This window comes from Helicoverpa zea, chromosome 7, assembly GCF_022581195.2.
Source record: "Helicoverpa zea isolate HzStark_Cry1AcR chromosome 7, ilHelZeax1.1, whole genome shotgun sequence".
NCBI lineage: Eukaryota > Metazoa > Arthropoda > Insecta > Lepidoptera > Noctuidae > Helicoverpa > Helicoverpa zea.
The window spans coordinates 11,101,931-11,117,064 of NC_061458.1; the positions used below are offsets into that span (position 1 = coordinate 11,101,931).

Here is a 15,134-nt window from a genome sequence, read left to right on the forward strand (position 1 = left end):
AGTTTTACTTAGTAGAAGAATTCCTGAATTCGCCGATGACATTATTAGGTGTAAAAAAAATACATCTCTTGCTGTAATAAAAACTTGTAAGCAATTAAGTCATAAAATATGTCGTAGAATAAATTCTACGCGAATAAATTGCGGACTTTTAGACAGAATGTTGAGAATTCTCTGCTACGTGCTTCGAGTAGTTTATAGCTGCGTAAAAATAAAATATGAAAAAGCACTCTCACAAAATGGTATGTCAGCAAAAACAAGTTGATAATACAAGCGCTCTATATACTTATTATGTAAGTCAATAGTCTAGGAATGATATCGTAAAAGTTGTTACGCAAACATTCGTTATATTTGGCGAAAACATTGAATTACACTCAGGAAACGGTTTAATTAAATGCTGTCATAATAGTGCATTTTACGCTTGAGATTCACGTAATCTAATCTAAAATGTTCAGTATTTTGTGCATTTGGAATTGAGATATTTTTAACCAAAATAAAGAGCAATCCAGGTCAAACTGACTCATAAATATACAAATGTATCTTCTTGGCGTCTACCAAATCTGCAAAAGTATTACCTAACATTATCAGAAAAGTGTTACAAAACCGATACCTGCCTAAATAAATATGCAAGAAAAAGTGCTCAAAGTAGAACATATCTATTATCTCAAAATATTGCGCAATACGGCCGGTCAAAGGTTTCGATTCACCGGAACTATTGCGTAACATAAGAGTCATATCACAAGTCATCATTACACAACTCGGCCGGTAGCTGTAATGAATATTATCGTGGGAGAATCACCAGTAATTATAGTCTTTATGCACTGTCGGATTTAAATGCAGATAACTAGGGCTTTACCAACTATTAAAATGCGATTTAAAAATTGCTTTATTATGAGAAAACTAGAAATAATCGACTAAAAGGCCATCGATGCATCATTAATTCGATGGATTCTCAAAAAAAATGAACTTAAAACGTCTTTGTTTTTTTTTTGGTGCAATTGTCAGTTACTGTCAGTCTTAAAAATTGTCAGCTGATAACTTGACAAATATGTGCTGGCACTACAGGTACCCATTATCTTGGAGTACAGACAGTTGCAAATAAAATCAAGAGAATTATATGACAACAATATGTCAAGGTGTTAAGTTTATGTTCAGTAAATTATGTAAAGTAAAACAAGACATCAAAGTACAATCCATAAGCTATCATAAATATTCACAACAACATTATTATCTATTGCTGCAGCAATTACTGATGACTTATTTTCAGTCACGAATGAATTTGACGACATTTTCAATAAAACATTTTGTTTTATTGTTTATAATGTTGCCATTTTATGTTGGGGTCTTATTAATAATACAATTTGATATAAGTATTATTGCCAAATTAATTTATGATGTATAATTGTTATGTTACAGTTTAGTACAATTTAGGAAATTCCCTCTTCTAATTAGGACATCAAACTAAGAAGTGATTCATTACGATTTAGTCAATGGTATAAAATAAGTAAATAAAGATCATCAAATATGTTTGTATTTCAACATCAGTTTGACCTGATTGAATCGGAGTCACGATCACCCAACTAGGAACTATTACTACCTAGTTTTTATCACCTACTATCAATAGCTTTCTGGCTAGTCATTGTTACATAAACTGTTGGTGCGCGTTACGTCACACTTGACATTTTAAGTCTAGATCACCATGAGATCACCTAGCCGCATCTACATTCGATTGCATCAATAAAATTAGTGTTACAACTATAATTAAGCACACTTCCTCTTCTGGTTATCCTAGATACGTATATTATGTTATTATAGTAATTACTGTTATTTTTGTACTTTTTGACATGAACTCCCAAAGAGCTGACCATATACAGACTCTTTGCCAAAAATGGTTGTTTGATCGTTCGCTTTTGCGTTTATATGGCTGAATCGATAAGATAAAAAGTATGTATATGGAGTAAATAGTTATAGAAGTGCTAAAAGTTCCTTCTGGAAGTTCAAAGCAAGAAACATACAACATTATTAGGGAAAGTATCTTTATAACAGGAAAACTATTTTATTTATTACCACTATGACACAGTCTATATTCTTGTCTAATTTATGGATTCAAAGTACAGGTATTTTTTGTCATGCCCGAAAAGGATTTGTGGTCAAAATCGCCTTATGTGGTAGGAACACCATCTTCCAAAACCAAGGTTCCTACATACCTACTTACAAAATATGCGTAATGTAATTTAGTTCCCCTGAATCATATTATTCATACTTTATCTACTTCTTATTATTCCAAAAACCATATTTGTATAATTGACGTTGATTGAATTTTCCGCAATAATTAATGCTTGTCTTTTATTCTTGACAAACAAGTTTATGTAACAGTCATAAATAATAACATGTCGATGCCCAATTCATCATGACCGAGTTATGGATGGCTGTTCCTTACATAATTGAAAACAGCACTCACATTCATCACCCGCAGTCGGGTCGCCAAGGAGGTTGCGTCCATAGTCACCTTTTGTTTATTCACAACACTTTTACTTTTGGCAACATATTGTTGTTAAGTGTATTTATTTAAATTTTAAATACAATAACTTTTGTGCTGAATACGCAATGCCTTTCTTGGTGAAGAAGAATTTTAAGTTATTTAGATTTTGGTTTTCCGTTTTAGTATTCGTCTGAAGTCCCAAATTTTGTGTAACGTTTGGTAACAGTATTGTCCAAAGAAACACATAATGACAAAGAGACACAATAATGTCAAGGGAAAAGTACGTAATGTCGGGTACGTATGTCGTATGTACTTTTACATATGAGAATCAAATTTAGTAAAATCAAATCAAAATTTTCAACAGCCTACCGGTGGAATAAAAAAAATATATATCCATCTATGTATTTAAGTATTGTATTGACGGACAAAATATGGAAATACCTCTATAATGAGAAAGTCTCGTTCGAAAACAAATAAATCTAAGTGACAGACGGCAGTATTATACATAAGAACTATCCATCTTCACAGTGACGGTAAAAGTATCTTCACTTTTTTGTAGCCGCTACTGCGATTGCAGCGTGTGTGAAAAGAAAAAAAAGTCAGTCAAAGAAGGAAGGAATATAATCGAATAATGTATCTTAAATCTACATATTTTTCTATAAAAATACTGTTTTTCTTCTTATCTTAGGTAATTCAGATTAGACAATCTAGAATTGTACTTTTAAAGTACTTACATACTGTGTGTATAATGGTAGAATGATCAATGCGTGTACCTAAATTTTCCCACACCGATTGCAACTTCAATACAATTATAAGTGGTATCTTTTATGGTGGCAATAAGAAAGAGTCACGAAAGCTTGTTGATATTTGAATTTCTTTTTTCAGAAATGATAGTGATGTCGTCAGTAGTAGATACAGTTTCTGAGGATCCCGTGCCAACACCATCAGACGAGCTTATGTATCGCTATTATGACCTAGTCAGTGAATTGTGGTAAGAGTGTTTTGTGCCAGTCTTCTTGCCTTTTGGCACTTCTTTCCATCTCGATCTAAGTTTCTCAAGATATTTTTTTAGTCCTTTCTTGATAAATATTGTGGAAATCTTTTTCCAATTTGTGCTTGTCAACATGGTTTTTGGGTCACTTATTTTTCACGAGGTGTGTATTCTCTTAAATCAGTTTTGATTCTTCTCTCAGCTATGTATTAGTATAGTGATATCTTCCGTTGTTCTTTTTATCGCAAATTTTGTCTTCTGGCGTGCACTTATTCTCTGTTTGCGCACTCTAAAGCAGAACAGATCTCATGACATTGTCCCAAAGTGTTCTGCAATGTAAAATTGTTACTTATTATAATGTAGATTACGATAGACATCATGCTTCTCGTCACTCAAGTGGTATTCTAAAAGGGCTCATCGGCGCCTACGTCATCAGTTTTGCAAAGTAAGGAACAAACCGAAATTGGTATGTAAATGCTGTTGATAGTAAATTCTTCATTGCTATTTTTGCATAGCCCTTTATCTATCTATCTGCATCTCAAGACATTTTCTCGCAGTTTTTTTATTAGATCAAAGATTAATTATGAATCCTCACCACTGTCTTCGCTAGTTTCTACTACAAAATTATCAATATTTCAACATTTTTAGCATGCGGTGGTCAGTTTCCATGCCCAAAACTTCGGCTCGTCCTCCACTCATTTACATAACACTTTCCCTTCCAAACGGAAATAGACGTTTGACGTGACGAAATAACTCCGACAAATAACTGTGTATGTAATTCGCGATTTGCCCAATAATTTTCAGTCACACGCCTATTGCAATAAGTCTGACGACAACAAGGAAGATTGCACCAATTTTCAATTTCGTTTTTCCCACACTTTGGGGTAACAATCTAAGAAGATTGTTTGGCTTTGTTTGCCAAAAAAGTATGCTGTTCTAATATCTTCCGGGGTTAGAGAGGTTGGGATGTCTCAAGCCCCGCTTATGTCAGTATTGCACTAATAAGGAAGAACATAAGAGTGCTTACCGACGACGATTTGCTAAGCTAAATTACCATGCCATATTTATTTTAATCGCCTCTCTACTTTTTATGTTTTTCAAGCGTGACTATCTGTTTTCTTCAAGTAGGTGCTAAGTAGATACTACTAGTAATGCATTTTGCAATTTTTATTATCTTCAACTTTACTGACCTAATAAAACGAACTCCGCGAAGTAATAAAAGCCTATCTAATCTTTAATCTCTTACATTTGTTAATAACACATACTTACAAGCCAGCAATAGTTTCCTAAGCAAGGATTAAATATAGGATTCTGCTGACCGATCAATCATATTGCAATAATTGAACGTATAACCCAGTGAGTATAAGACCTATGAAGAAACTATCCTATTATGAGATCAGGGAAGTGTTAGATGCAATAGAGCAATATTCCGTAACATTTAAGGAAGGCATACAATACCCGTAACAGTCGCTAAGATTTAGTAAGCCGCGCCTTCGGGTGCCTGCTGGTGAAAGTATATTATGTCACGCATCCCGCCCGGCCGGTTGTGTGCGACCATATGATACATGAGCATCGCGGGAATGCTCTCAAGTTATCAGATCCTTTACACTTGATGCAATAGCCACTGCAACTTCAGAAAATGATACATCATATTAGGTATAATAATAATGCTGCAACTTTGAAGCAGCGTTGCAAAATATGACGTTATTGTCGCATTGTGCAGTGTGAATTAATTATTAATTTAATGAGCTGGGATTTCTGATCTAAACGGTCCCTGTAATGCAATTCTTGTAAGGCTTGCATAGTAACTCAACCGAGTGGGAATTTGTAATTGTAAGCGTTCCTAGAATGATGTACCTGCTGAAAAATGTATGGCGTAATTTGTTTTTATCCTTTTTACCTGATAACAACGTAACACTGATGTCATGAATATTCCACAGGTTTACTATGTAAACATTTATTATGAAATATGATATTATTGAAAACATTTTAATTACTCATAATGGAGACATGGTACAGAAAATCAATATTTCGTTTTTTTTTTCACAATATGAAGTTTATTAGGAATCTTAAAACAGTTTTGAAACTCGATTAGGATTTTAAGGATACACTTTAAACAAAAAATATTAATAATAAATCATCAACACAGTCACCGAATTGCGTAACACCTTTCAAAAAAACATTGACTTTAAAAATGTTAAGTATTTTTTCGTCCAATCGTTTAGCAGCTAAACAAGACTTATGCAACAGCAAGCAAAGAAAAAGGCGACACCAATTAAATGTCTGACGGACTATCCATCATTTTTGTAAAACTGTTAGTTACTGTAACATCCTTTTCTTGCGTTACTTCACAAATTATACAGAAAAGTAAACGTTTCAGTTGCTGCGGCAGTATTAACGAAACATAACATGCATCAGTAGATTACTAGTACATACGTATTAGCATTTAGCTTATAGCACTTATCAATTGATAATATTTGTTACTAGGTTTCACAAACGAGGTTTGCTTAATTTTTATTCAAGACATTTTTATGGAGTTTTCATTCTCTCTTTATTTAATGGTCAACGCTAACTAATGTTTGAGAATATGCATTATTATATAACAGCAATTAACATGGCCCAGAATTCTTCATCAACAGCTTTCAGTAAACATCGTCATTGAAAAAAAAACCTGATCTTTATTCATTTACTTGCCAAAAAGAAGAAAGTTTAATATTTGCTACATAATTCAAATTACAATTCTATTCTTCACCATCTGACCTATCTTTAAACAAAAGAATGACCTCTCTTAGCAACCTCGGTATTGACATTTGCACGCATAAAGTTAAACACACGCAAAGCTATGCACGACGGATGTCAGCGACCTCTCGTGGTCACGGGCGCGCACGCGCACCTATCGAGACCACATTCATTACTACACGCGCAGTATTCTGCGCAACTTTCGACCTGCGCAGGGCCCGACATTTTACAATATCGACTGTTGAAGCAAATCTCATCGCTTTCATAATATACGGATATGAAAGTGGATAGCAACCTTGTGGAGACATCTCGTGTTAGTGTAATATGTGTATAGTGAGAGAATGAGCATGTTTGTGATTTTGCATAAAAATCTGGGTCTCCAAAATAACGTAAAAGGCTTTTAGGTGCGATAATATAGGCACCTGCATTTTTGACTGCAAAAGGTTTTTCGAGATCTTTTTGGAACATCTAATATGTATTCGTTAATGTTGTTTTAATGTTTACTTGTAATTGTTTTTTCTGCATAAATGCATTTTTTCTTCGTATATCAATGTGTTTATTGTAACTTTTCAACGTGCGTCATGTTATTATGGGATAACCCAGTGTTGACTATTATACTATAAACATTATATCGGGTGTGTCGTTCATAATCACATTAAATCATATCGCATATACTTCATGATATTCTATAGCGAATTGTTAAAAAAAATAACCTAATCCATTCAGTGGTTTGACCACAGGAGTCATTTTTCGTTTTTATAATTTACAACATCATGTGTAAAGCAGAGATAAAGTTAGGAGTATCGTATGTTTTGATCAGTTGACAGCTGTCAGTTTTCAAGGGAGAATTTCAGCTATTTGTAATGACTGACTTCTATATGGTGTTCTAATTTTCGCACATTTTTATTCTATTTACTTTGTTTGAAAAATGCATTTTTTTTATTTTTACGTATTTTTCTTTTTTCTTTGTTTTAATCGACATATATTAACCAGTATATTAACGCATTTCATTTAATGTGATTATGAACGACACACCCGATATAGATAAAGTTCTGACGTAACATAACAACAAGTTGTATTGTTAAATGGTTACCACCAGCAATAAGGGGAAAATATGTTCAAGCACGTGCTAGCGCCATAGTCTATCACGACTAATCCGTAACAATGTAGGTAATTTTAATGCCTTGCGCCACTATCTAACATTTGTCTGGCAGAGGAAATAAGGACCCTGAAGTAAAAATTATACATATTTTTTTATCATACTAGCTTCTGTCCGCGACTTCGTAAGCTTCTTATAAAACATGCCTAAAGTAATATTTTTAATACTCAAGTCTCCTATTGTCATGCTATACGGATTAGGTATTTCAAGTGTCACCTAAAAAGTCTGATGCAAAAGCAAACTGTTGCATTTGAACAGCATGTATTTTGTAAGACAGCAAATAGTTACCTGACAAATTATAAAAATTACAGTTGTCAAAAAAAAAATGCTCTTCACAAATTCTTGTCACGGACGAGTCATCATTGACAAAGAATTTCCGAAAGAAACCCGAATGCATTACTATTGTATTCTTGTGTTGTTATTGCGCAACTATAACGAAGTGCAATTTCTGCAGCCAAACACAATTTACGTAATTTCTTAAACTTATTCTGTATGATACTTGAAGATCTTTGAAACTCATTGAATGTAAAATGTTGCGATATGTTTACTGAAACCATCATCTGTATAGCTATTATCCAATGAAGCTGAGTACCAGTGTTTTACAAGGAGCGATTGCCTATCTAACCTTCTCAACCCAATTTCCCGGGCAACCCCAATACCCGATGTTCAAATGACACTTGGATTTATGTTTACATATGCTTTCCTAATTAAATCGTTAGACATGGTTCTGTGTGTTAAGTATAAGAATAAAAGTTGTCATTATTTTCTATTGGAAAGAATAAGCCCAACAGCCAAATTATTTCAGTAATGTGTTTAATGTAAGCTGAAGTAACAAAATTGGCCTGAAATATTTTATTTTTAATATAGACTATAATATAGGGTTTGCTTGTGAAAACGTATTAAATACATCCATATTATTTTAAGCAATAATACTCCAATAATATTACTTTTGTTAAGGTTTCCTTGAATAGTTAGGTACCTACACTATGTATTGAGAACTAAAATGAGACCGTATGGTTATTAAGCATCAATGATATCCACATTTGGTTTGTTCAGCCTACCAATATTTACGTAACAGGATAAACGTATCCTTTTTATTCAGTTTTAACAAAGTTTATTTGTGTCTCGGATTCCCCAAGAAAATATAACTTTCACACTCCAGTTTGGCTGTACACCACAATTATCATTTATTTTACGTAAGGTCCGTGTTATAAAACGTTACCTTTCCATACACATGCAGGCCATCTCTTACTGTTACAGCATCCTTGAGTGACACAACCTGATACTCAAGTTATGAGTTGGCTTATCTTACGTGTCAATTCTCCACTGAAGTACACTCAAGACGATGCAAGTCATACTTAAATTAACTTTACTTATATAATTGCACTCAATGAGTGCACTCGAGTGAATGCAGGTTCTGAACTAGGAACACATTATGCAAATAATCATATTACTTATGTGAATTTCTCTCCGACTGAAAATAAGAAGGTCTTATGAATTGTATTGAAAGTTGGTTTAAAGTTTGTCCATTACTCACATATTTAATTCGTACTTATTGTGTTTTTTTAAGGAAATTCCCAAGTACATATTGAAAATATGTTACCCATTCTCCTATTATTTTATTGCCAGGTTTCTAAATATGGTCTAAGTGGAAATGTGTGAAATATCACGTTCGCCAAAGTTTCAACAAATATTTTCTGAAAGAATGAATGAATCAGTTCGATCCCATTGTTAAGTATTCTCATGTGTGGCCTCATTTTTAATTAGTTCATTATAATACGTGCTGAAATTTGTAGGTACCTAGGTACATACTGTAGCCTTTTTTGTATGGGATGTGTTATGAATCAATATTGCCAAGGATATAGGCATTTATTAAAAATATAGTTGTGGTTTGTGAAAAATAAAACCTACTCAGGCAAATACATATTTTAAACTTAGTTTTTGTTTGAATTCTAAGAGATTCATATTATTTTTAAGTTTCTGGAAATGTACTCGTAAGTCTAAGCTATTTGAAATAATACAAATATAAAACTTGTCTTTGTTGTATGAACTTAAAAACCAAAACTTAATAAATTCCATTAAGTGTTAAGTTTTACGTTTCTTGCTAAATTATGTTTCAATTAAATTAAAATTATCGTAGAGTACACTAGAGAAAGTCCCTTAAAGTTTATTTTGTCTGAGAATTGTGTAGTGAAAGTACGTTCAGTAAATCTTTTACGCTTGATAAGAATTTTTATTATTAAAGATCCCATAATATATGAGAATAAAAAAAATTCTAAAGAAACTAACCTAATAAGAATAGTGTTATCGGCGAATAATAAATTAGGTCAACAATTTTATATTCAACTTCTAAAAAATCTTAGGTAGGTAAATTAAGATTATTATTTGTTTAGTTTGAGCTTATTTATAGAAAAAATCATTCATCGTCGAACCATGTTCGAAAAGGGTTTCTAACTAAATTGCGTTTATTTTAGGACACGACGACCCGCCTCAGCGTCTTCCTGATGAACCACATTTTTACAATCGCTTAGGTACAACTTAAACTAGGTTTTATATGTTCGATGTGATTCGGCCTCAAGTAGTGTAGCTTAAATTGTTGTATCAGTAGTCGTTAAGTAGATCGATTGTCAGTATTTTGAAGTAAAACAGGTCTATTCATGTCATTTCGTATGTTGTTTGAACTCATCTCTTTTAGGTTTCTACATCAACCATTATTTTTTACCAAATCATAACCATAACAGCACATTCACGTACACTAACAAATCGCCTAAGACGAACACTTTCTGGAGCAGGCCGGGGTAAACTGAACGGCGTCCACGCGGGTCTGGTCATACTGACCCCGCTGGGCGAGGCGCCGGCAGAGACCCTGGACACCGCGCACTCCGACTACACCGGCCACGGACACACGCCCCTCGACCCGCCCCCCTCCATCCTCCACACTGTCTACAGTGCCATCAAGAACGCCTTCTCTTCAACCGCCGCCACGCTCACGGAACCCTCGCATGCGCCTTCATACGCCGCACCCTCCTACCCGACCTCTTACGCCGAGGAGCCGACCGCTCCCGCAGCACCCGTGGCATACCAACCTCCTCCACTACCGCAGCCCATTCCATCCTTCAAGCCCATGTCATGGGGAGCAGTCAACTCGTACGGCCAGCCTGCCGCCGCTGACTCTTACACTGACTATAACCCTCTACCGCCAGCTCCGAGCTATGACTATGCTGCACCCAAGCGGTCAGTGGTTCCTCCCGTCAAAAAACAAGGCCTAACACCAGAAAAAATACAAAAAATCACTAATAACCTGAAAAAGGTTACCGCTTACCTAAATCAACAAAAACGATCTTCTGAAGAGTTCAAGTTAACTGATTTAGAAGAATACCGGCAAATGTTGATAAATGGTGAAGTTCCCTTCCTGCCTACTCCTGTCGTGTCTGACAATGAGATAGGCGTCCTCCCGGCGGAGCTCCTCCCCGAGCCTGTGGCCGTCACCACTAGCACCACCACCACCACCACTAGCACCTCCACAGCAAAGCCAAATACCAGCACAGAACAGAACAGAAGACAAGACGTCAAATACTTCCTCCGAGGCAACAAGATTGTTCAAGTGTGATTACTCTGACTCTTGACTGACTGAAGGTATGTGACGATGACTGACTCCTACTCTATAGACTGTGACTATCTTCTGACTGACTGCCTATTCTATGTAAAAAAGACTTTATGACTAACTTTCATTACAACATTCTTGTGCATGTACAGAGTAGAGTGTAGATTTGATGTAGAGGTATTTACAAACGCTTACATGTAAGTCTACACCCTGTTGAACAGTATTTTATTTAACCAATTTAGATTAGAAATTGTATTAGCTGCATCATCCTTTGGCTATGGCTTGCAACAGTCTCGAGTAATATTCGCCTCGATCAAGTTGGTTCAAAACCATGAACCCACTCGAGTAAGTAAGTCAAAGCCATTGTATGTAACATGCGAGCATAAATCATCTTTCACATTTTGATATTTCGTTAGGACTACATTCTAGGCAGCTTATGTAGAAAGTTGTACAATATTATGCAAATTATATTATTTTAGAAATCTGCAATATATTAGTTCTTCATTTGTCAATATGCTTCCTATCAAAAGCTGTAAATATGAATTTCAAAGAGTATTTAATGATGTATATTGTAAATACATAGATTATAGTGATCACAAAGTAATAAGTTTATTAATATTTATATCTTTATGTTACAGAATTCCCTGTCGAGCAGCCGCTGCTCAATGCTGAGGACTTGCAGCATTACTACCATCACTAAATTATTCTAATAGTTTCATTGTTTGGTGGTCATTATTTAAGTTCTTACTTTTATACTTATTTTCTTTAAAACTTTAATTCCTAAGCCAAAAAGATTTTTGAATTAATTGGTCTCGAAGACTGTTTAATTTCATAGCTAACTGTTGTTAGCCTCAATTATTGTTAATAGTTAATTAGGTAATTGTAAATTAGTAAATCAAGAACAAATCCAGAGATTAATGTCGTTTAATAATCATCTACCGTGAAATACCAAAAAATATGTAAACAAAAACAAATCACCGAATGAAATAGTAAAGAAAACTTGACGAAGTTACTATGGAACCAGTCCAGGCTTGTAGAATTAGTGAAGTACCATAGCTGGGCTGTGTGCAATCCTTGGATTAGTCTGACCATGTTCCTGATTGTGACCTCAGGCACCCAACAGTGCACCGATCTTACACGTATTTAAGCTAGAAAGGGAGAACCAACAACTTTTATCTCTTACTTTATAAACTTATATAAACACTCTATTTTGATGTAAATCGGGAGCGTTTCATAAACACCTACCAATATTTAGTAAGTGATTTTATTGACAACGTCTCGACGTCTTTTATTTGAAGGGCCATAAAGTCACTGTTTAGGTACTCCAGTTTAAACGAACTCAAATTGAAATAATGCCTAATTTAATTCGCAGTAATTTTCAAATGTCAAGTACACTAGTACCATATTTGTACGTTATTTATTAAGCCGCTTATTTGAAGAAATTGGTGTTACCTATGAGAATGTAGGAGGGTTTGAAATTAGTGTTGTAAATAATGCTCAAATAACTAATAGATATTATTTATACTTTATTTTGTAATGTAATAAATGTAATTTACTATTTTTGTAAATAAATGAAGAAAGGTGTGTGATACAATTAAAAGCATTTTTATTTTTAGAGCCTCATCTCATCTGCCTAGCCTTTTTCCAACTATGTTGGTGTCGAGTCAGTCCAACCGGATGCAGCTGAGTACCTACCAATACTTTACAAGGAACGACTGCCTATCTGACCTCCTCAACCCAATAAATTGTGGTTACATACTACAAATATGGAATTCCTATGTCTCATTGCATTCTATCAATCTACACTTCGGAGAACAAACCGCCAGATGTTTTAGAGGTACAAAACACAAGTTCATTAATTTACAAGTTAAGATGTGCTTTAAGGTGCGTTTTGGAAGCTAGCTACCTTAAAATAATAATCACAGAGCCAAATTGATTTTATGTAGCATCAACTTAAATCTAAATGATTATAAATACAATTATATTTAAAACTGGAACAATTACCTATTTTCTATCAATTCGGTGGACATTAGCACGCAACGCCTGCAGAAATGTTATTAGCTGGACGAGTTATTGACACATGCATGTAGAAACAAAATAGGAACTTAATCCCAATCTATAGCAAGCTAGAATGAGCCTGAACAATCAAACGATCATCTAATCCTTATATTCACGCTATGATACAATAATGACTAGGCAGATATCTTTCAGGAACTGACAATAATTGGTCGCGTGATATTTACACCAAGATCGTGATTGTGATGCAATCTGTCATCCGGTATGGCAAGGGAAATTAGCCGTGATCACGAATTAATATACACCGGAACACTTCCTGCAGTTAGTAAATAGATTGAAGTTATAACAACCTCGTGAGACGGGTAAAGGTGTTTCGTTAAAATACTGCTTCTAGGTAGGTAGTAGGTAGGTTCTAGGTAGCTAGTAATAAATGATTAGCATTATAGGTTACAGGTAGCTACCGGTCCCTTTTTCATAAATTAATATATTACAGTGTAAAAATGTTATGGCTAGGTACATCAGTATCAAGTCATGTTAAATGTAAACTTTAGAATGTCTTTAAAACAATGGCACATAATGATATATAGACACAAGCAAGTCGCGGCAATCGCGCTTTCTGCTTTAAATGTGTTGTAAGGTGCTCACTGTTGTTTTAGTAGGTACTTAGTTCGAAAAATCTATGAACTTCTGAAAATGTGTCAGAATAGACATTTATAAGGTAGTCTACCTAAAGCAAAGGACGAGCAAGAAAACTTCTAAGCGTTTTGCCAGCTCAAAATCCGTTAAATTGTGATAAGTGTCTAATAGTGTGAAACTGACAAAAAAAACTTCTATATAGCTCAAACAAAAAAGACAAGGATTGAAAAGCAGATAAAAAAGTGAGTACAAAAAATTTGGACTTACACATACATATTTAACCATTTCCAAAAGTAGACTTAAAAAAGCTCCCTGCTCATATCTGACATTTTCAAACAGATTTACCTACTATATTATTTTTACACTTAACCTTCTAAATGACGACGGAAGAAGGAACGCTATCAATCGAAATAATCCGCCTAAGGTTTACATAAGGCTGGGCACCAGTCTTCCTAGTGCGTCTGGCTTCATTACGCTCACTTTCAGTATGATTGAGGTGCTAGGCCAGCAATTAAGGAGGTTACCGACCTTTAGATTGATTGACACTCCATAGCAAGCAAGACATTTCAATACGAAGAAAATTGTTCCTTCAAATAGCAAAGAAACCAATGATAATCAAACCTGAGCTGACACGTGGTGGGAGCAAAGATTGAATTTTATTAAGGTTGAAGAGAGATTAGTTTCTCAGGTTATTATAAATCCAGTTATTGCTAACAGGAGACAGGTGCCTATTCAGGTATTAGGCCTGAAACTGCGTTATGCGGGCAATGGCTCGCACGGAGCCCTTTATATTACAAACCTTAGTCTAGAGAAGATTTTTTGACCTACGTAACAGAAAAATGACGCTAAATACTTTATTTTATCCGTTTATATTTTCTTTATTTTCACGTCTGCTTTTTAACGGGTAGCGAGAACAGGCGTTTTTGCTATACAAGTTATACTCAAACAACCACAAATCATTAGTATCAGACTAGTTCTGAAGCGCGGAAGTTGTTAAAGTTGTCTTAGGAAAGGAAGCATTTATTACTTACGATAGGTACATTCTAATAGTATTTCCTTATACAACTGGTGCCAATATTCATTATGCATTCAATTCATTTTGTTTTTATCCAAAACGTTTTTCAGATACCTAACTAACGGTGTAAAGACATTGATATTGTATATAAATCAATAAATTGTTAATGGTTAATACCTTATTACGGAAGACGAACTGCTAAGAAATGTCAAATTCACTAAACTCTTCAGTTCATGTTTGTGGTTGCGGTTTGTTCTTCCGGTTATATAAGCTTTTACAGAATATGTTACTAAGAGTCATGTATTTGTCTGCAAAGGTTCTAATTAATCTACTAAAGTACCTATTAAACAAGTTCTTCAATTATCTGCAAAATATTATTTACGAGAAAATATAAAACATACTTATCGAGCTCGACTACCTGTTACAAACCAAAACAACCTATTCGCAACAAAAGTAAAAACTAGTGTGAAAATACTGCATCGCAGTCACCGGTCA

General features: G+C 34.5%; 1 protein-coding gene across 1 annotated transcript in view; it reads left to right on the top strand.

Moving 5' to 3' along the window:
- LOC124632140 overlaps window positions 1-12,550 on the top strand; it is a 28,240-nt gene extending 15,690 nt beyond the window's left edge. Inside the window, exon 6 of the mRNA XM_047166827.1 lies at window positions 10,161-12,550. Coding sequence (XP_047022783.1) covers window positions 10,161-10,978 — 818 coding nt within the window. The 3' untranslated portion in view covers window positions 10,979-12,550. The remainder of the gene's footprint in view (window positions 1-10,160) is intronic.
- Window positions 12,551-15,134: the final 2,584 nt, after the last annotated feature.